The following is an 18,283-nucleotide window of genomic DNA, read 5'->3' on the forward strand; positions in this document are numbered from 1 at the left end:
TGGGGGGGGGCGCTGCTGGGGGGGGGCGGGGGGCCGGGGGGTGCTGCTCGGGGCTGGGGAGGCTGCGCGGGGCCGGGGAGGCTGCGCGGGCTGGGGGGGGGGTGCTGCTCGGGGCTGGGGAGGCTGCGCGGGCCGGGGGGCGCTGCTCGGGGCCGGGGAAGCTGCGCGGGGCGGGGGGGCCGCGCGGGTCTAGGGGTGCAGGGGGCGCCAGGGAGGAGCCCGGCGGGTAGGCCAGACGTGCTCACACAGGCCCTGCTGCTCCCGGCACTCGGCCAGGTGTGCAGGAGAAGGGGAGGGGTCACCCCGCCCAGCCCCACGGGCCGTGGCTCAGGGAGCCCCCACTGGCTCAGGGAGGCCGTGCCAAGGTCTCCGTGCTCCAGAGCGGGGAGTGGAGGGAGCCGGGCAGAGGCAGCAGCTGCCTGGCCTGGCCCCGGCTCTCGCCCCAGCACTGGCCGGCGGCCTGGCCGTGGGGCCGGAGCCCGCGTGGCAGCGGCAGGCGCAGGGGCCCAGGGTGTTGGTGCAGCCCCTGGGCACACTCAATGTCTGGGGGGAGGAGGGGGTCACTGGGCGGGGCCCCGTGCACTTGGCACCTACTGGTGCCAACTAGCCTTGGCAGTGGTGGGCGTGTGACCCCCTCCCCCCATGCCCCTTGGGAGCTGCCTGGCTGCAGCGCCAGTTGCTGGCGGGGGCAGGGTCCCATTATTGCCCCCCCGGTGCTGCAGGACAGTGTCCTGGAGGGGCCCCGCTTGTCCCCTGGCCCCCAGCTCCATTCTGCCCGCCCCCAGCGGGAGCCGGTGGGGCAGCAGGCAGCTCGCAGGCTGGCTGGGCCAGGGCCTGGGGGTCGCACACACTGTGGGTGCCCGGGGGCTGCGGGGAGGTGCGCCGTGGCCGTGGCTGGCTTTAGGCGGCTGGGTGTGACGTCTGCCCAGCGACACCCACCCCGCTCCATTCCCCCTGCCCCCGGCCCCAGCCGCCCTCTCTACACACGCCAGGGCCTGGGACCTGCGGCCAGCCCCTCGCGGAGCACTGGGGGCTCCCGCCAGCCTGCGGGGAGATGCGACCCCACGGGGCAGGCAGCACCCCCCGCAGCCCCACAGCTCAGCCTTACGCCCGGGCACAGCCCCCCCCTCGCCAAGGAACTCAGCAGGCAGATGCGAATTGACAGGAGAGTTTATTGGGTTGCTTCTCTGGGAGGGGCTGGAAGACTGAGCCAGGTCCAACTCCAGAGGGGGGGTCCATATGCCAGAAACACGCCAGGGCGCCCTCCCCACAGCGACGGGGGAGGGGTGCCCTCCATTGCTGAGAGGGGGTTGGGCAAAGCAAACCCTGCAGGCCAAACCAGCAGGCACAAGATGGGGCACCAGGGCGAGGTCCCACGAGGGGCACGGCCGGGCACAGGGGCGCCTGGGATCCTAATTGTGAGTTCCCACGAGGGGCACGGCCGGGCACAGGGGCGCCTGGGATCCTAATTGTGAGTTCCCACGAGGGGCACGGCCGGGCACAGGGGCGCCTGGGATCCTAATTGTGAGTTCCCACGAGGGGCACGGCCGGGCACAGGGGCGCCTGGGATCCTAATTGTGAGTTCCCACGAGGGGCACGGCCGGGCACAGGGGCGCCTGGGATCCTAATTGTGAGTTCCCACGAGGGGCACGGCCGGGCACAGGGGCGCCTGGGATCCTAAGAGCGAGGTCCCACGAGGGACACGGCCGGGCACAGGGGCGCCTGGGATCCTAATTGTGAGTTCCCACGAGGGGCACGGCCGGGCACAGGGGCGCCTGGGATCCTAAGGGCGAGGTCCCACGAGGGGCATGGCCGGGCATAGGGGCGCCTGGGATCCTAAGGGCGAGGTCCCACGAGGGGCACGGCCGGGCACAGGGGCGCCTGGGATCCTAAGGGCGAGTTCCCACGAGGGGCACGGCCGGGCACAGGGGCGCCTGGGATCCTAAGGGCGAGGTCCCACGAGGGGCACGGCCGGGCATAGGGGCGCCTGGGATCCTAAGGGTGAGTTCCCATGAGGGGCACGGCCGGGCACAGGGGCGCCTGGGATCCTAAGGGCGAGTTCCCACGAGGGGCACGGCCGGGCACAGGGGCGCCTGGGATCCTAAGGGTGAGTTCCCACGAGGGGCACGGCCGGGCACAGGGGCGCCTGGGATCCTAAGGGCGAGTTCCCACGAGGGGCACGGCCGGGCACAGGGGCGCCTGGGATCCTAAGGGTGAGTTCCCACGAGGGGCACGGCCGGGCACAGGGGCCGCCTGGTCTGTTTCCTCAGAAAACACGCCAGGCCCCTGGCACAGGACTCCACATGCAGCCGCTGCCCGGGCGCTCCGATGCCCTTCTCAGAGGAGGCTGCAGCCCCACGGGGCAGGTGTCTGATGGGGGGCAGGGCGGACAGAGGGCACAGCCTGGTCCCTGCCAGGGGTTACAGTGCCCAGAAGTGAAGGCAGAGGAGGCCCAGTGGGAGGAGGGGGCTGGGGGGGCGCCAGGCCCGGAGCTGGCTCCCTGCAGAGGGGTATCCGCCGAAAAAGGCCACTTGCGCTGCACAGAGGAGACAGAGGAGGGCGGGTGAGTGGCGGCAGAGGCGCGGGCAGGGCCAGAGACCCGCGGGCCGGGCGCCTGCGCGTCACTCACCCACGCAGGCCGTGCCGTCCTCGCTGGGCTCGAAGCCCCGGCTGCAGCGCCGGTTGCTGCGGCACCGGTACCCGCCGTAGGTGTTGCTGCAGACGGGCCTCTCCCTGGGGCACACGAAGGGGAACGCGGCGCACTCGTCCGTGTCTGGAAGGGGACAGGGCCCGGCGTGAGCCAAGCCCCCACTCGGCCCCGGCCCACAGCCCCTGCCCAGCCCCCCGACCCCGCGCAGCAGCGACTCACCCCCGCAGCGGCCGCCCTCGCGCCGGGAGAAGCCCTGGCCGCACTGCATGGAGGGAGAAACAGACGGGGGGGGGGGGTTAATGCGGGAAGAGACACCCCAGCCGCCCAGCTCCCCCAGGCCCAGCGAGGTGCAAGCTGGGGCCACGCTCCGGACCCGCAGGGCAGGGCGAGGCCAGAGGTGCCGTGTCCCTCCAAGCGCGTCTGTGGGCCCCACGGCCCCGCCCAGCCCCGCGAGCCAGGCCCACTCACCTCCAGCGAGGTGGGCACGAGCTGCCCCGCGGCACCCTGGGGGTAGGGGACCTCCAGCACTGAGTTGGTCTCGCTGCTGGCCACAGCCCGGGCCACGACCCTGCCATCCGGCCACGTCACCTCCAGGCTGCTGGCCTCGTCCCGGCCTGCGGAGGAGCAGCCCATGGGCAAGCAGCTTGGGGGGGCAGCGCTCAGCAGGGTGGAGCGCTGGGCCCCAGAGGGGGTGCAGAGCAGCAGCGGTGCCCTGCTCTCCCTGCAGGCCTGACTGGGCCAGCACGGGGGCTCCTGGGGCCTCTGCTCAGCGCAGGCAGAGCGGGGGCTGGGGGGCTGGCAGGGGCTGGGGGCGGGGCTCCGGGGCAGACAGAGCCGGGGGGAGGGGGAGCTGGCAGGGGCTGGGGGCGGGGCTCCGGGGCAGACAGAGCCGGGGGGAGGGGGAGCTGGCAGGGGCTGGGGGCAGGGCTCCGGGGCAGACAGAGCCAGGGGGAGCTGGCAGGGGCTGGGGGCAGGGCTCCGGGGCAGACAGAGCCAGGGGGAGCTGGCAGGGGCTGGGGGCGGGGCTCCGGGGCAGACAGAGCCGGGGGGAGGGGGAGCTGGCAGGGGCTGGGGGCAGGGCTCCGGGGCAGACAGAGCCAGGGGGAGCTGGCAGGGGCTGGGGGCGGGGCTCTGGAGCAGACAGAGGCTGGGGGGGCTCTGGGGGAAAGGCACAGCGGGGGAACCAAGGGGGCGTCGAAGGCTGCCCTGAGCCCACGTCCCGGCTGCCCCAGGCCGCGGCGACTCACCCAGGCCGAAGTGCGCCACCGGCTCCATCTCGCACAGGTAGCCTGAGCCGCCGTCAATGATGCGCAGATGGGCCCCACTGCGCCGGGTGAACAGCACCACCCGGGCCCCCCGCGCGAAGGCCCCGAAGCGGGTGCGCGGGATGACGCGGAGCCAGTTGTTGCCGGAGCCCTGCCGGGGACAGACGGGTGAGACAGGCAGGCAGGGGTTCCGGGACTAGTGTGAAGCAGGCACATGACTCAGTTTCCCCTCATGCTGCTTTCTCACCTGAAGGGCAGGAGTTTGTTGTTGCAGGGAACAGCCCAGAACTGGAGCCGGGGGGTCTGGGACCCTGGTGCCCCCGGCCCTGCTCAGAGCACACGGCCGGTTCCCACCATACAAGGGGCTCAGAGGGGACCCCGGCGACCGGCCCAGAGGGCCCCCAGCGAGGGGAGAACACTGGACGGGGAGGGGCGGAGAAGAGGGGCCCAGGCAACCCCCTTACCTGGGGAGAAGACACTGGGGGGAGGGGCTGTTGCTGGGGGCATTGGAGGCTCTGCTGGGAGAGGGGGGCAGAGCAGGGCAGGCAGGACTCAGCCGGCTGCAGGGCAGACTCAGACGTGGGGGTGGGGGGCCCAAGCCGACTGGCCTGAGGGATCCGTTGCTGGGTTCGAAGCTCCATAGCCCCTCCTGACTGGGGCTGGCCGGGGGTCGCTCTGGGCTGGGGAGCAGGGCCGCGCTGTCCCCTCGGGAAGGCTCACGGTGGAGGAGGCGGCTGGGGGCCCTGAGAGGCGCCGCCCCGGAAGCGGAAGGGCAGCCCCCCAGGTGAGAGGGGCCCCCCGAGATAGGGTCACTTCACTGGAGTGGGCCCCTTGGTCCCTGAGGGGACCCCCCACGTGTGGGCACAAGCTGTGAGCCATGACAGCCCTCTGGCTGCCCCCAGGCCGGCCTGCGGGCAGCACATGGGGCAGGGAGGCAGAAGTGCCATAGGCCTCTTGCCCTGCCACAGGGGCCGGGGGAGGCGTAGCCTGGGGCCCGACTGGCCCAGCAGCTGCCCGGGAGGCTCCTGGGGCGTGGCAGGACCAGGTCCTTGCTGTGGGCAGAGCCCCAGGGCCGGCAGGAGCTGGCTGGGGCGCTGCAGCCATCGGGGGGGGGGGCGAGGGGCGGGAGGGCCCGCCTGCTGGTGGAGGGCAGGGGAGGGGACGCGGGCGCAGCCCGGAGTGGATCAGCCAGTGCCTGGGAGCACTTCTGTCCTGGGGCTGGGGGCTAAGCACTGGAAGGTGGAGGCTTGGTCCCTGCCCTGCCAGTGAGGGGGGGCGGCCTTGCAGAGACCCCCAGGGCGCAGGTGTGGCGGCTGATTGGCTGCCTGCGTCCTGGCAACAGATGGCCAGGCCCCCCCAGGAGCCAGCTGCAGGTGGGGGAGAACAAAGGGCCCTTTGTCTCCTGGCCCGGGAGCGGAGCCGCTGCTGAGCGGGAAGCTGGGGGCAGGGCCCTGGGGGGCGTGGAGGTTTCCCCAGGGTCCGTTCCGGGGGCCCTGCTGCAGGGAGCTCCCGGGGGACGGGGCAGAACTCGCCAAGATCAGAGCTGGGGAGCCCTGGTGCCCGGGAGGCCAGGGGAGCTGCAGGGCCCAAGAGTCCTGCCTGGATCCACGCAGGGCAGTGCCCAGCCCCCAGCCTGGTGCCGGGGGAAACTGAGGCACCCAGTATTGAGACAGTCCTTGCAGCCAAGCCGCGGGCAGGGGGCCCCGACACACCTGGGTGCCCCTGAAGACAGACAGCGGCTGCGCCATGGACTCGCCGTGCGACAGGATCAGGTCCAGCAGCCCGTCGCCATCAAAGTCAGTCACCGCGCCCCCTGCAATGACAGCAGCCAGGGCTGGGGGGCCAGCTGCCATCGCAGCCCCCCCGCCGCAGCAGAGCCCAGCCCCCAGGGGCCTGGCAGGCAGGAGCCAGCCCACGCTCTGTAGCCTGGCTCTGGCTGCGGCTCTCCCCTGCTCAGGCTCAGGCCCTGCTCTGACCACTAGACCATGCTGCCTGACTGCAGGCTCTTCGGCTTCCCTGACCATGGCCCTGCAGCAGCTGCGAGCCAGCCCGCGGCTGGGGTCCCTGGGGGTGGCCCGTTCAGGGTCGGGGAGCCCAGCAGGAGGGTGCGGGTGGGGAGACTCACCCGTGCCCCGGCCCTCGGGCTCCACGGCGTCTCCTGGGTTCAGCTCCTCGATGACGGGGTCCGAGTGCTCCCTGCGGACGACCCTGCAGGGCCAGGCAGGGCACAGGGGTGAGCCAGGCCACCCCACCGGCCAGAGGCCAGCAGTGCGGGGACACAGCAGCCCTACCCCTCGGGGGCGCAGCCAGGGCCGGGGGGCTGCCCCACAGCACAGGCCACAGTCCAGCAACGGGGTCTGCAGAGGCCTGGCCTCCGGCCATCAGCCGCTCGGCAGGGAGAGGCCAGGCACTGCGGTGAGTGGGGCTGGGGCAGGGATGGGAGGGGCAGTTTTTGGCTGGGAAACTTGAAGGGAACAGACTAAGCTGAGGGGGCGATGGGCCCCCTAACCCCAGGGTCTGAGGCATCCCGGCCCTGACTCCTGTATCCTGGAGGTGCAACAAGCCCCCTCCCCCATTCTACTGGCTGGCGGAGTCTGTTCTGGCTGCTCCGGGGGTGCAGGATCGGGGGGTCCCCGACGCGCCGTCCCAGGGTGGGACCAGGGGACCCTTTTGCCCGGGAAGCTCAGGGGGGATGGTGCGACGTCCTGGGGGCTGTCTGTCTTGTACCCCAGCGCTCTCGCCAGGCTGTGCTGGGCGATTCCCTGCAGGGTCTTGGCCCAGACACCTCGGCCCAGCCTGAGCAGATAAGGCGGCAGAGAGAGACAGAGGGAGGGAGGCAGGGACTGGCCCCAGGCTGGGCGCAGGGCCGGGGAGCTGGGTCAGTCTCGGGGCTAGGGCAGTGAGGATGCTCTGGACCAAGGAAGGGGGTGACGCCCCTCCCCCCAGGAGGACTAAGGCTCTGCCCTGGCTCCTGTGTTAGCTTGGATCCTACGGTGCACCATGTCTCTGAGACGCAATAAAACCTTCTCCTCTCCCGGCCGGCGGAGAATCCCCTCTGGCTGCGGACGGGGTGCAGGGCCGGGGGCTCCCCGCTGTGCCACCACACATGGGCTGCTGGGGGTGTGAGTCTGGCTGGCGCGGGGGGCAGGGAGGTGACTGAGCCCTTCCCCCCAGGCTGTGCTGGGTCCCTGGGAGCCAGTGACCCCCTGTGTGTCCTGTCCGCTGGGAGTCCCCTGGCCGTGGGGGGGGGGGGGGGCCTAGTGGTGCCCCCCCGTGACACCGTGCACATGAGCACCCTACCAGCAGTGACAGGCCGGGGGAGATCGGGGGCTGCACACGAGCCCTGTGGGGAGGCCAGGGCACGGTGCACAGAGCTGAGCCCCGGCTGGGGGGGCTGCCTGCTCTGTGGGGCAGTCACTGGGCGCTAGGCTTGGGCTGTGGGTGACCCCTACTGGCCTCTGTGAGCACTGCCCAGTGGGGGGGCGCCCCGGCCCCTCGCACCATGGCCCAACCGGTTCTCAGCTGACCAGGGGAGGGGTTTGGACAAAGGAAGGGTGCGGACATAGGAGTCAGGGCAGGCAGCCTTATACCCCTTGGGGTAGGGTGCACAGGCCACTGAACCCCAGCACTCGGCTCAGTCTCCTTCCTCCCTGCTTCCCCCCACTCAGAGGTCCGGGACATGCTGGCGCTAGGGGTGATCCAGCCGTCGGCCAGCCCCTGGGCCTCGCCCGTGGAGCTGGTCCCCAAGAAGGACGGGTCAATCCGGTTCTGCGTGGACTATCGGAAACTCAGCGCCGTCACGGTGTCCGACGTCTTCCCCGTGCCTAGGCCCGACGAGCTCCTGGACAGGCTGGGGGGAGCTCGCTACCTCACCAAGGGCTGCTGGCAGGTGCCGCTAGACCCGGAGGCCAGGCTGAAATCAGCTTTCATCACCCTGCTGGGGGTCTGCGAGTTCCTGGTTCTGCCCTTTGGCCTCAAGGGGGCACCGGCCACCGGTGGACCAGCTGCTGCGGGGAATGGAGAGCTGTGCCCTAGCGTACATCGATGACATCTGCATCTTCAGCCAGTCCTGGGAGGACCACGTGGCCCAGGTCAGCCAGGTACTGGACCGGCTGTGTGGGGCTGGGCTGACCGTAAAGGCTGGGAAGTGCAAAGTCGGGATGGCCGAGGTGTCCTACCTGGGCCATAAGGTGGGGAGCGGCTGCTTGAAGCCAGAGCCGGCCAAGGTGGAGGCCATCCGGGACTGGCCTGTGCCCCAGCCCAAGAAGCAGGTCCAGGCTTCCATTGGGATGGCGGGGTACTACCGGAGCTTTGTGCCCAACTTCAGCTCCATCGCTGCCCCGATCACGGAGCTGTGCAGGAAGGGGAGGCCAGACAGGGTGGTGCCAGGGGCTCTCTGTGCACTGAAGGGAGCCCTGGCCAAGGCCCCAGTGCTGGTAAACCCAGACTGACAAGCCCTTTATGGTGTTTACTGACGCCTCGGACACCGGGCTGGGGCGGTGCTGATGCAGGTGGGCGAGAAGGGGGAGCGACGCTACGCGGCCACAGAGAAGGACGCCTGGCGATGGGGTGGGCCCTGCAAAAGCTGCAGCCCGACCCGTCTGGCCGGCGTTTCACGGTGTGACTGACCCCGCCCCCGACCTGGCTGCACCAGACGAAGGGACCAAGGCCAAGCTGCTGCGGTGGAGCCTGCTCCTGCAGGACCAGGACATGGAAGTGACCCACGGCAAGGGGAGCGCCAACGTCATCGCCCGTGGGGGGGCCCGAACCTCCCCAGGCCACAGGCAGCGCGGCCCCGCTCAGTCCACTCTCGGGGGGGGGGGAAATGTGATGTAGTGGGGGGGGCTGTCCACTCTGTGGGGCAGTCACTGGGGCTAGGCTTGGGCTGTGGGTGACCCCTACTGGCCTGCATCTGTGAGCACTGCCCAGCGGGAGGCGCCCCAGGGCCCTGCAGACCATGGCCCGACCGGTTCTCAGCTGAGCAGGGAAGGGTCTGGACAAAGGGAGGGCGGGGCTTGGGGAGGGGGCAGGCGGGGTGGGGGGAAGCATGGAGGAAGGAGCCGGAGCCGGGTTCAGGGGCCTGTGTGCCCTGCCCCCAGGGGTCTGGGGCTGCCTGTCCTGACATGTCCACATGGAGCCCGGGCTGTATCTCAGAGCAGCAATACCCCCCTATTCTACCGGCTGGTGGAGTCCCGTTGGGCTGCGGACGGGGGATCCCCAATGCTCTGTCACGCCAGTGCTCTGCTACTCCCCCCACCGAGGGGAGGCTGCGGGCACAGCCCAGGGCACCAGTGCAGCGCGGGGTATTCATGCCATTGCAAAGCGGGACCCAAGCACGGTGCCACGCCACAGGCTCCGGAGCGCAGGCTGGGCGGAGCAGAGCAGCCTGGCCCCGGCCCCGGGGGGCCCTACCGGAAGAGGCGGTTGGCAGAGGAGCCCCGGTAGGCGATGTTGTTGAAGAACACCTCCAGCTCCTGGTCGTTGTCGAAGTCGGCCGCCAGGACGGTGCGGACAGGGGAGGGCATGGAGAACTTGGGCGTGGCGATGTCCTGCGGGAGAGATGGGCAGGGCCAGAGGGGAGCGGCAGGGCTGAGCTGGGGGGGCAGAAGCTGCCGGGGGGACAGGGCGGCATGACCCCTGCGGGGCAGTTTGGGGGCAGGGTGTGTGACGAATGGAGAATATAACGTGCATGAGTCCCATGTGCCTCAGTTTCCCTGGTCTCCAGCACACGGCGCCCAGGGCCCAGGCTCTCCCCGCAGGGAGGCTGAGCAGCTGGCGAGCGAAGGGCTGGAGGGGACCCGGGGGGGGGGGCTGCAAGGAGTTGGGGCTCTCGCTGGGAGTCGGACCATCTCCCCAGGCCGCCAGCCAGCCTGGGCCGGGCCGTGAGGGCGCTGGGGGAGTCGCTGCCCACGCTGGGCGAGGGGCCGCCCGGGGCCTGACCCAGCCAGACTGGCTGCCGTGACGGGCCCGGGGGAAGAGGGGACCCTGGGGTTCCCCAGGGAAGGGGCCTCCCAGCATCAGCCCTATGGATCAATGACGGGATGGGGGGCCCCTCACCCGGAAGCGGGCCCGCCCGCCGGCGCTCATCTGCAGGTAGAGGCGGTGGGGCCCGTTCCAGTTGCCGTAGACGACGTCCACTTTGCCGTCGCGGTTGAAGTCGGCCAGGGCCACGCCGCGGCCGTGCTGGTAGGGGTCATCCAGGCCTGCAGGGGGCAGAGGCTGTGGCCACAGCACCGGGAGCCCCATCCCCCAGGGCTGGGGGGCATGCAGGGAGGAGCGGGGAGCTGCCCAGGTTGGAGGGGCCACAGTGGCCGACCTGCTCCATCAGAGCCCCTAGTGCTCCTCCTTACCCCCTGCTGTGCCCAGAAGGGTCCCCCACCAGCCCGGGCCACGCAGCCACCCCTCCCGCCGGCCACAGGCCCCGCCCCCGCACTCACCAGCGCTGGCGGCCACGTCCACGAAGCGGCCGTCCCCCTGGTTGTGGAAGAGGAAGTTGGGCCCGTTCTCGTTATCGCAGAATATGTCTGAGGCGCTGGCGCTCAGGATGGGGCCCACGGCCACCCCACGGCCGCCTGGGCACAGCAGGGCGCGGGTCAGGAGTCACACGGAGCAACGCGGGGCCGCCCTGTCCCCCAACTCCCCTGGCAGCCCCCCACCTTCTCCAGCATCCTCTCTCCTGTAGCCCCACCACAGGGCCGACGTGCAGCCCCTCCGGCACCTGCCCCCCAGCAGGTCCCTGCACACACCTCACCCGCCAGAGTTGCCAGGCCCCAGCGCAGTGACCCCACAGCAGGGACGCTCCTTGCAGAGCCCGGAGGCATCGTCTGGCTGTGCCAGGCCTGGGCGGGGCACCCTCCTCTCGGCACGCCCGGAACGGGCAGGCCCGGCCCTTCATCTGGCGAATGGGTCAGGGGCTGCTGGGTCACCCTAACCCTAAGCAAGGCAGTCGCCATGGTAACACCCCTCCCCACCACTGAATTCCCCCCCGGGCAGAGCCCAGCCCACCCCGACTGCACCTCTTGGCCCCCAGCCCCTGGTTCTCAGCTCATGCGCTGCCCTCCCCAGCAGCCCTGGCATCTGCCACGGGGAGCCCCACCTGGGCCAGGCACCGTTCCCAAGACCTCAGGCAGCACTGGACCCTGGCAAGCGACGGGCGGGCTCAGCCCTACCAGGAGGGGAACACTGGGGGGTGCTGTGGGCTCAAGGGCCCCATTTATGGGGGGGCTAGAGGCAGTACCCCCTAAAATTGGACCCCCTGGATTTCATACGGAAGGTCTGCTTAAAGCTGCATGCCCAGCAAAGGAGTTTGAGCTGTGACACATGGGGGGGGCTGTCCGCTCTGTAACCCGGGGTCCCCTGCGCTGGGCTGTGTGATTCCCACGGCCTCCCCCACACCCAGACACCTAGGCCCCGCCTGAGCAGGTAACAAGGCTGTTCCCGGGGGAGGGGGAGCCGGACACCTGGCTGGGGGCAGTTTCTGGCTGGGATGACGTGAAGAGAGGAGATTAAGCTGAGTCCTGAGGGGCCAGGGGCCTGAGGACCCCACCCCAAGAGGGCTGAGGCTGCCTGGCCCCGATTCCTGTAGCCACATCACATCAGATCTGTGCTGTATCCTGGAGAAGCAATAGCCCCCCTCCCCCCCGTTCTACTGGCTGGGGGAGTCTCAGCTTGCTGAGGACAGGGGTGCAGGATCACGGGGACCCAACATGTTGCCCCAAGCTGCTCCCAGCTTGGCCCTGGGGCGGGGAGTCTGCTACACGCAGGGAGGCGGGGGATTAAGAACAACAAAAGACCAGGCACTTCAGCCATTGCAGGGTCATTCGGCCACGAAAACGTGGCTGGGCCCTCCACCTGAGGACTAGGGGGAAGCAGGAACGAGCGTTGTGCCGCAGGGATCCGCACTCGGGCCGCTCGTGAAACCTCTCGTAGGTGTTCTGGGAGAAGGAGCGAGCAGGGACGCGCCCGAGCTGACTGCAGAGCTACAAGGGATCGCGCAGAACTGGGCGAGTGGAACTCAGTGCTGGCGAGGGCAACGTGATGCACATGGAGCATCCCCACTGTGCGGACAAAATAGCCGTTCCCATTCCAGCCAGATCGTGGAAGCGCTGTGGATAGCGCCCTGGACACCGCTGCTCCCTGTGCACCACCCGCCTCAGAACCACAAACCAACCCAACCCGGGAATCCCGAGGAAAGGACGAGACGACTTGGCTGCTCTATCCAGCCGTGGCCCCCCAGCTCGGACAGTGCCTGCGGCTCTGGTCCCCCCTCCCCCAAACAAAGCTCTGTGGAAGCTGGAACCGGCACAGAGAGGGGCACAGAAATGCTGTGGGGCAGGAACAGCCTCCCCGTGAGGCGAGATTAACAAGACCAGGACTTTTCAGCTTGGAAAAGAGACTAAAGGGTGAGGGGGCAGGCGGGGGTCTAGCAACCCCTGTGGGGGCGGGCACACGGCACAAGGAAGCGCTCTTTACTCCTTCGCTGACACCACAAGCTCACCAGTGACGGTTCCAGGCAGCTGGTGTAAAGCCAACGCCGTCGACCTGTGGAACTCTCTGCCTGGAGACAGTGGAAAGGCCCAAACTCTCCCCGGGTCCAATAAGAACAAAAAGTCCCAGGAGGGTGGGTCCATCACTGGCAATTAGCCAGAATGGCAGGGAGGGTGCGTCTCGCCTCCGCGGGCCCGAAGCCGCGAACGGGCGGCAGGGGATGGCTCATGAGGATGCCTTGTCTGTTCATGCCTCCTGAAGCAGCTGGCATTGGCCACTGTGGGCAGCCTGGCCCCTGGGCGAGGAGCTTTGGTCTGACCCAGCATGACCATTCTGATGTCCTTCTTCAGAGCCCAAAGGTAGCGGCCCCCTGCTGTAACCACTAGACCCCGCTCCCCTCCCCCCCCCTCCAGGCAGGAGCACGGTAAGACACGGCCGTTCCGTGGCAGCCAGGAGAGGGCAGAGCCCCTTCGCGTTGGCACTGTAGGAACGGGACCCGGAGCCCCTTGCCAGCCGCGGCTGCACCAGCTGCCCAAAGAGCCGAGTGCGCACGAGGTGGGAGCCCCCGCCCAGCACTGGGGGGCAGGGGGGTTTGCCCCCCCATTTGGTGTTTGGCTTGTACTGAGCATGCTCAGTAACACTGCGGAACCCTCTGTCCTCAGCCAGCCTCCCCCTGCTCCCACTCGCCCCCCCCCACAGGGCACATGCAGCCCCCCCACTGCAATGGCGCCCTAGGCTCCAGCAGCCCTCTAGGGCTGCACAGCCCCCCCACGAAGCTCGGCCCCTCCCCAGCTGGCTGGGGACCCTGCTCCATGCCTGCCGTGCACTGCAGGGCACCGAGAGCCCGGGGGGCTCACCCTTGCATGGCCTCTAGGCCGGGACTAACGACCCGACAAGGGGAAACTGAGGCTCCTTCCCTGCTTGGCCTGGGGGCACGGATCCCAGCGCTGCTGGGTGTGGGTGGGCCCGGCCGCCACTCAGCACAGATCACCGCAGCCACAGCCTCCTGGGCATGGCGCTTTGCCTGGCTCCTCGCTCCCTCTCTGCTCCAGCCCAGCAGGGCAGCACCCGCCCTGGGCACTGGGAGCAACTGGCCTTTGGGAGCGGGGGAAGGCCCTTGGTGGCCATGGGCCGGCGGGGGAGGGCATAGCCTGGAGAGCCCAGGGACCGGCCGGACTTGGGGAGCGCACGTTGAAAGCTCACTCCAGTCCCCACCGCCAGCCTGGGGCATGTAGCCACCTGGGCGTGAGCCCTCCGGGCCGGCTGAGGAACTGGGGCATTGGGGGCTCACAGGGGGTGCATACAGGGGCGCTCAGTGCCCGGCCATTACTGGCTCAGTGTGATGGGGGGGGGTTGCAGAAAACAGCCCAGAACTGGAGCTGTGGGGCTGGTGACCCTAGCCCCGCTCAGGGGGCACGGCCGCTTCCCACCAGACAACGGGCTGAGAGGGATCCTGCTAGGGACACAGGGGGGCCCAGGCGACCCCCTTACCTGGGGAGACATGGGGGGAGGGGCTGTTGCTGGGAGAGGGGGGCTGGCTCTGGGGACACCGGGGAGCAGGCAGGGCCCAGCCGGCTGCGGGGGAGTCTGAGGGGATGGGCTGAGGGATCGTCGCTGTTCAAAGCTCCATAGACCCCCCTGCTGGTCACTGGGGGCTGGAGAACGGGGCGCTATCCCTCTGGGGGGGCTCCAGGGGGCCAGAGGGAGGGGACCCTCCAAAGGGGCTCATGGCGGAGGCAGGCAGCTGGAGGCACCATCCCAGAGGTGGGGGGTGGACTCCCCAGGGGAGAGGGGCCCCCCCGAGAGGGTCGCTGCACTGGAGTGGACCCCGAGAAGGGGCTGTCTCACTGCTGGGGGGGAGGGCTCCCCGGGAAGGGGCTGCCGCACTGGAAAGGGGGGTGCTGCCTGGGGACGGACAGGCTGAGCATGGGCACCCCCTGAGAGCCGGGACAGGCCACCCCATCCAACCCCCCAGGGCCCTGCACTCACCGCCCCCCCCCACGGGCTCCCCAGGGCAGGTGCACGGGGTCGGAACCGCGAAACCAGGCGCTGGGGGGTCTGGGGCAGGGAGCCCAGCCCCCCAGCCTGGCTCAGTCATACTGGAAAGGCCCAGGGAGCCCGGCCCCCCAGCCTGGCTCAGTCATACAGGAAAGGCCAAGGGAGCCCGGCCCCCCAGCCTGGCTCAGTCATACAGGAAAGGCCAAGGGAGCCCGGCCCCCCAGCCTGGCTCAGACGTCCAGGAAAGGCCAAGGGAGCCCGGCCCCCCAGCCTGGCTCAGTCATACTGGAAAGGCCAAGGGAGCCCAGCCCCCCAGCCTGGCTCAGTCGTCCAGGAAAGGCCAAGGGAGCCCAGCCCCCCAGCCTGGCTCAGTCATACTGGAAAGGCCAAGGGAGCCCGGCCCCCCAGCCTGGCTCAGTCATACTGGAAAGGCCAAGGGAGCCCGGCCCCCCAGCCTGGCTCAGACGTCCAGGAAAGGCCAAGGGAGCCCGGCCCCCCAGCCTGGCTCAGTCGTCCAGGAAAGGCCAAGGGAGCCCGGCCCCCCAGCCTGGCTCAGTCGTCCAGGAAAGGCCAAGGGAGCCCGGCCCCCCAGCCTGGCTCAGTCGTCCAGGAAAGGCCAAGGGAGCCCGGCCCCCCAGCCTGGCTCAGTCGTCCAGGAAAGGCCAAGGGAGCCCGGCCCCCCAGCCTGGCTCAGTCGTCCAGGAAAGGCCAAGGGAGCCCGGCCCCCCAGCCTGGCTCAGACGTCCAGGAAAGGCCAAGGGAGCCCAGCCCCCCAGCCTGGCTCAGACATACAGGAAAGGCCAAGGGAGCCCGGCCCCCCAGCCTGGCTCAGACGTCCAGGAAAGGCCAAGGGAGCCCAGCCCCCCAGCCTGGCTCAGACGTACAGGAAAGGCCAAGGGAGCCCAGCCCCCCAGCCTGGCTCAGACGTACAGGAAAGGCCAAGGGAGCCCGGCCCCCCAGCCTGGCTCAGTCGTCCAGGAAAGGCCAAGGGAGCCCGGCCCCCCAGCCTGGCTCAGACGTCCAGGAAAGGCCAAGGGAGCCCGGCCCCCCAGCCTGGCTCAGTCGTCCAGGAAAGGCCAAGGGAGCCCGGCCCCCCCAGCCTGGCTCAGTCGTCCAGGAAAGGCCAAGGGAGCCCGGCCCCCCAGCCTGGCTCAGTCATACAGGAAAGGCCAAGGGAGCCCAGCCCCCCAGCCTGGCTCAGTCGTCCAGGAAAGGCCAAGGGAGCCCGGCCCCCCAGCCTGGCTCAGACATACAGGAAAGGCCAAGGGAGCCCGGCCCCCCAGCCTGGCTCAGTCGTCCAGGAAAGGCCAAGGGAGCCCGGCCCCCCAGCCTGGCTCAGTCGTCCAGGAAAGGCCAAGGGAGCCCGGCCCCCCCAGCCTGGCTCAGTCGTCCAGGAAAGGCCAAGGGAGCCCGGCCCCCCAGCCTGGCTCAGTCGTCCAGGAAAGGCCAAGGGAGCCCGGCCCCCCCAGCCTGGCTCAGTCGTCCAGGAAAGGCCAAGGGAGCCCGGCCCCCCAGCCTGGCTCAGTCGTCCAGGAAAGGCCAAGGGAGCCCGGCCCCCCAGCCTGGCTCAGTCGTCCAGGAAAGGCCAAGGGAGCCCAGCCCCCCAGCCTGGCTCAGTCGTCCAGGAAAGGCCAAGGGAGCCCGGCCCCCCAGCCTGGCTCAGACGTCCAGGAAAGGCCAAGGGAGCCCGGCCCCCCAGCCTGGCTCAGTCGTCCAGGAAAGGCCAAGGGAGCCCGGCCCCCCAGCCTGGCTCAGACGTCCAGGAAAGGCCAAGGGAGCCCGGCCCCCCCAGCCTGGCTCAGACGTCCAGGAAAGGCCAAGGGAGCCCGGCCCCCCCAGCCTGGCTCAGTCATACAGGAAAGGCCAAGGGAGCCCGGCCCCCCAGCCTGGCTCAGTCGTCCAGGAAAGGCCAAGGGCGCCCGGCCCCCCAGCCTGGCTCAGTCGTACAGGAAAGGCCAAGGGCGCCCGGCCCCCCACCTGTGTACTTGTTGACCCCTGCCTGGGCGGCGACGTCGGCCAGCACCACGATGCCACGGGCGGGGTCGCTGGCAGCCACGTCCATCTCCAGCAGCGCGTGCGGGCCCAGCTTGCCGTGGGCGTAGTTGGCGATGTAGATGGCGTAGCGGCCAGAGCCCTGCGGGGGAGGGGGCAGCAGCAGGGCTGGGCAGGGTCCTGGGGCACCCCGGGGTGGCACTGCAGTCATGGGCCCGGCCAGCCCCCCACTCAGAGCAGATTCCAGCCCCGCAGCACAGGCTGCCCCCCCCCGGGGCCCCGCGCCGAGCCGGGCCCCCCCGCGCCACCGGCTGCCCCCCCCGGGGCCCCACGCCGAGCCGGGCCCCCCCGCGCCGAGCCGGGCCCCCCCCCGCCCGAGCCGGGCCCCCCCGGCCGGCCCCCCCCGGGGCCCCACGCCGAGCCGGGCCCCCCCTCGCCGCCGGCTGCCCCCCCGGGGCCCCACGCCGAGCCGGGCCCCCCCTCGCCGCCGGCTGCCCCCCCGGGGCCCCACGCCGAGCCGGGCCCCCCCGCGCCGCCAGCTGCCCCAGCCGAGCTGGGGGGTCACACTCGGGCTGAGCCTGGGGCCCAAGAGCCTCTCCAGGCCCCCACCTGCCAGACTCTGTCCATGCAGCTGCCCCTCTGCATGCTGGGAATGTTCGTGCTGAGCCCCCCTCTCCCCCCCCACTTTACTTCACCAACCCCCACTTACCTCACTGCTCAGGCCTGCTCCCCTCCCCCCGCCCCATCTCCCCCCATGGTGCAGCCACACTCCCTTGCTGAACCCTGAGCCTCCCACTCAGCTATTCCCCTCCCACCCACTGCCCCCCACGTCACAGCTTGCCCCTGCTCTGCTGCCCTCCAACCCCCTCCCCTGGCTCCCCCCTGCTCCTGCGCACAGCTAGGCCCCGAGAACCCTTCGAGGCAGGCGATAGGCCCATAAGCCACCCGACAGGCTTTTCCCCAGCAGAGGCGACTGGGGATGGGGTGCAAGCCTGGGGTACCCAGACACTGGGCAGCTGGGGGGGGGGGACCCTGACCCACACTCCCTGTAAGCCCTGTGCTGGGGCAGCCGCTCCGGAGCGAGTCTCATGCCACCCAGCCAGTCAGCAGAGCACCCACCTCAGGTTGGTTCTGTGGGTGGTGCCCATTCACACAGGCCTGGGTGCACAGAACACTGTTTATTCTGCACAAGCGGAGGGACCCTTGGCCCGGGGCATGTTGGGGACAGAGCTCAGGCCAGGAAGTACCGACTCTGCCCCCCCCCCCCCGAGATGGCCTGGAGGAGTCTGGAGGACAGAGCCCACGCTGGGCAGTTAGAAGTGCCACCCATGACTCCCCGCCACGCTCCCGGGCACTCACCGTCCGGTCCACGCAGGCCACCGAGCGCCCGGCGAAGCGGCTGGCCACGGCCCGGTTCGCCTCGTCGCTCAGCAGGTCCTCCCAGCGCCCGGCCCGCCACTTGAAGAGCTTGTCTGGGTAGGTGGCCAGGCCTGGGGGAGAGCGGCAGGAGCAGAGTTCCCTGTAAGCCCTGTGCCCGGGCGGATTAGCAGTGCCCACGGCTAGGCTGGGGGTGCACACGGGCGGAGGGGCTGATCAGAGGGCCCGTGGGGCGGCGGCTGGGCCCTGGAGGTGCTCTAGAGGCCCAGGGACGGGCCCCGGCACACAGGGATCATCAAGGGGCTGCAGAGGCTCGTTCCTTCCTTGCCCGTAAGACGCACGCAGGGAGTGAGAATCTGCCCAGGCAGGGGGCAACTGGGGGGCAGCACAAGGCCACATGCACTGCCTGGGGCAGGGAGCAGGCCCGCCCTCGCGAGCCCCCCACTCTGCTGGTGCCTCTTCATCTTGGCCCTCAATGGCGCCCCGCAGGCCCGGGGCCCGCCCTGCCCCCGCG

At 70.3% G+C, this 18,283-nt stretch overlaps 1 protein-coding gene across 3 annotated transcripts in view; it reads right to left on the reverse strand.

Moving 5' to 3' along the window:
- Positions 1 to 1,155: 1,155 nt before the first annotated feature.
- CRTAC1 (cartilage acidic protein 1) overlaps positions 1,156 to 18,283 on the reverse strand; it is a 34,190-nt gene continuing 17,062 nt past the window's right edge. For all 3 annotated transcript variants that reach the window (XM_089780302.1, XM_089780301.1, XM_089780300.1), the window contains exons 4-15: positions 17,752 to 17,882; positions 16,378 to 16,534; positions 10,353 to 10,487; positions 9,973 to 10,118; positions 9,328 to 9,464; positions 6,041 to 6,123; positions 5,628 to 5,728; positions 3,898 to 4,066; positions 3,119 to 3,264; positions 2,870 to 2,912; positions 2,630 to 2,773; positions 1,156 to 2,536 (exon numbers count right to left, since the gene is read on the reverse strand). In XM_089780302.1, the coding sequence (XP_089636428.1) occupies positions 2,421 to 2,536; positions 2,630 to 2,773; positions 2,870 to 2,912; positions 3,119 to 3,264; positions 3,898 to 4,066; positions 5,628 to 5,728; positions 6,041 to 6,123; positions 9,328 to 9,464; positions 9,973 to 10,118; positions 10,353 to 10,487; positions 16,378 to 16,534; positions 17,752 to 17,882 (1,508 nt within the window). In that variant the 3' untranslated portion in view covers positions 1,156 to 2,420. The remainder of the gene's footprint in view (positions 2,537 to 2,629; positions 2,774 to 2,869; positions 2,913 to 3,118; positions 3,265 to 3,897; positions 4,067 to 5,627; positions 5,729 to 6,040; positions 6,124 to 9,327; positions 9,465 to 9,972; positions 10,119 to 10,352; positions 10,488 to 16,377; positions 16,535 to 17,751; positions 17,883 to 18,283) is intronic.

The sequence above is a fragment of the Pelodiscus sinensis genome, chromosome 8, assembly GCF_052426305.1.
Source record: "Pelodiscus sinensis isolate ZL-2025 chromosome 8, ASM5242630v1, whole genome shotgun sequence".
Classification (NCBI taxonomy): domain Eukaryota; kingdom Metazoa; phylum Chordata; order Testudines; family Trionychidae; genus Pelodiscus; species Pelodiscus sinensis.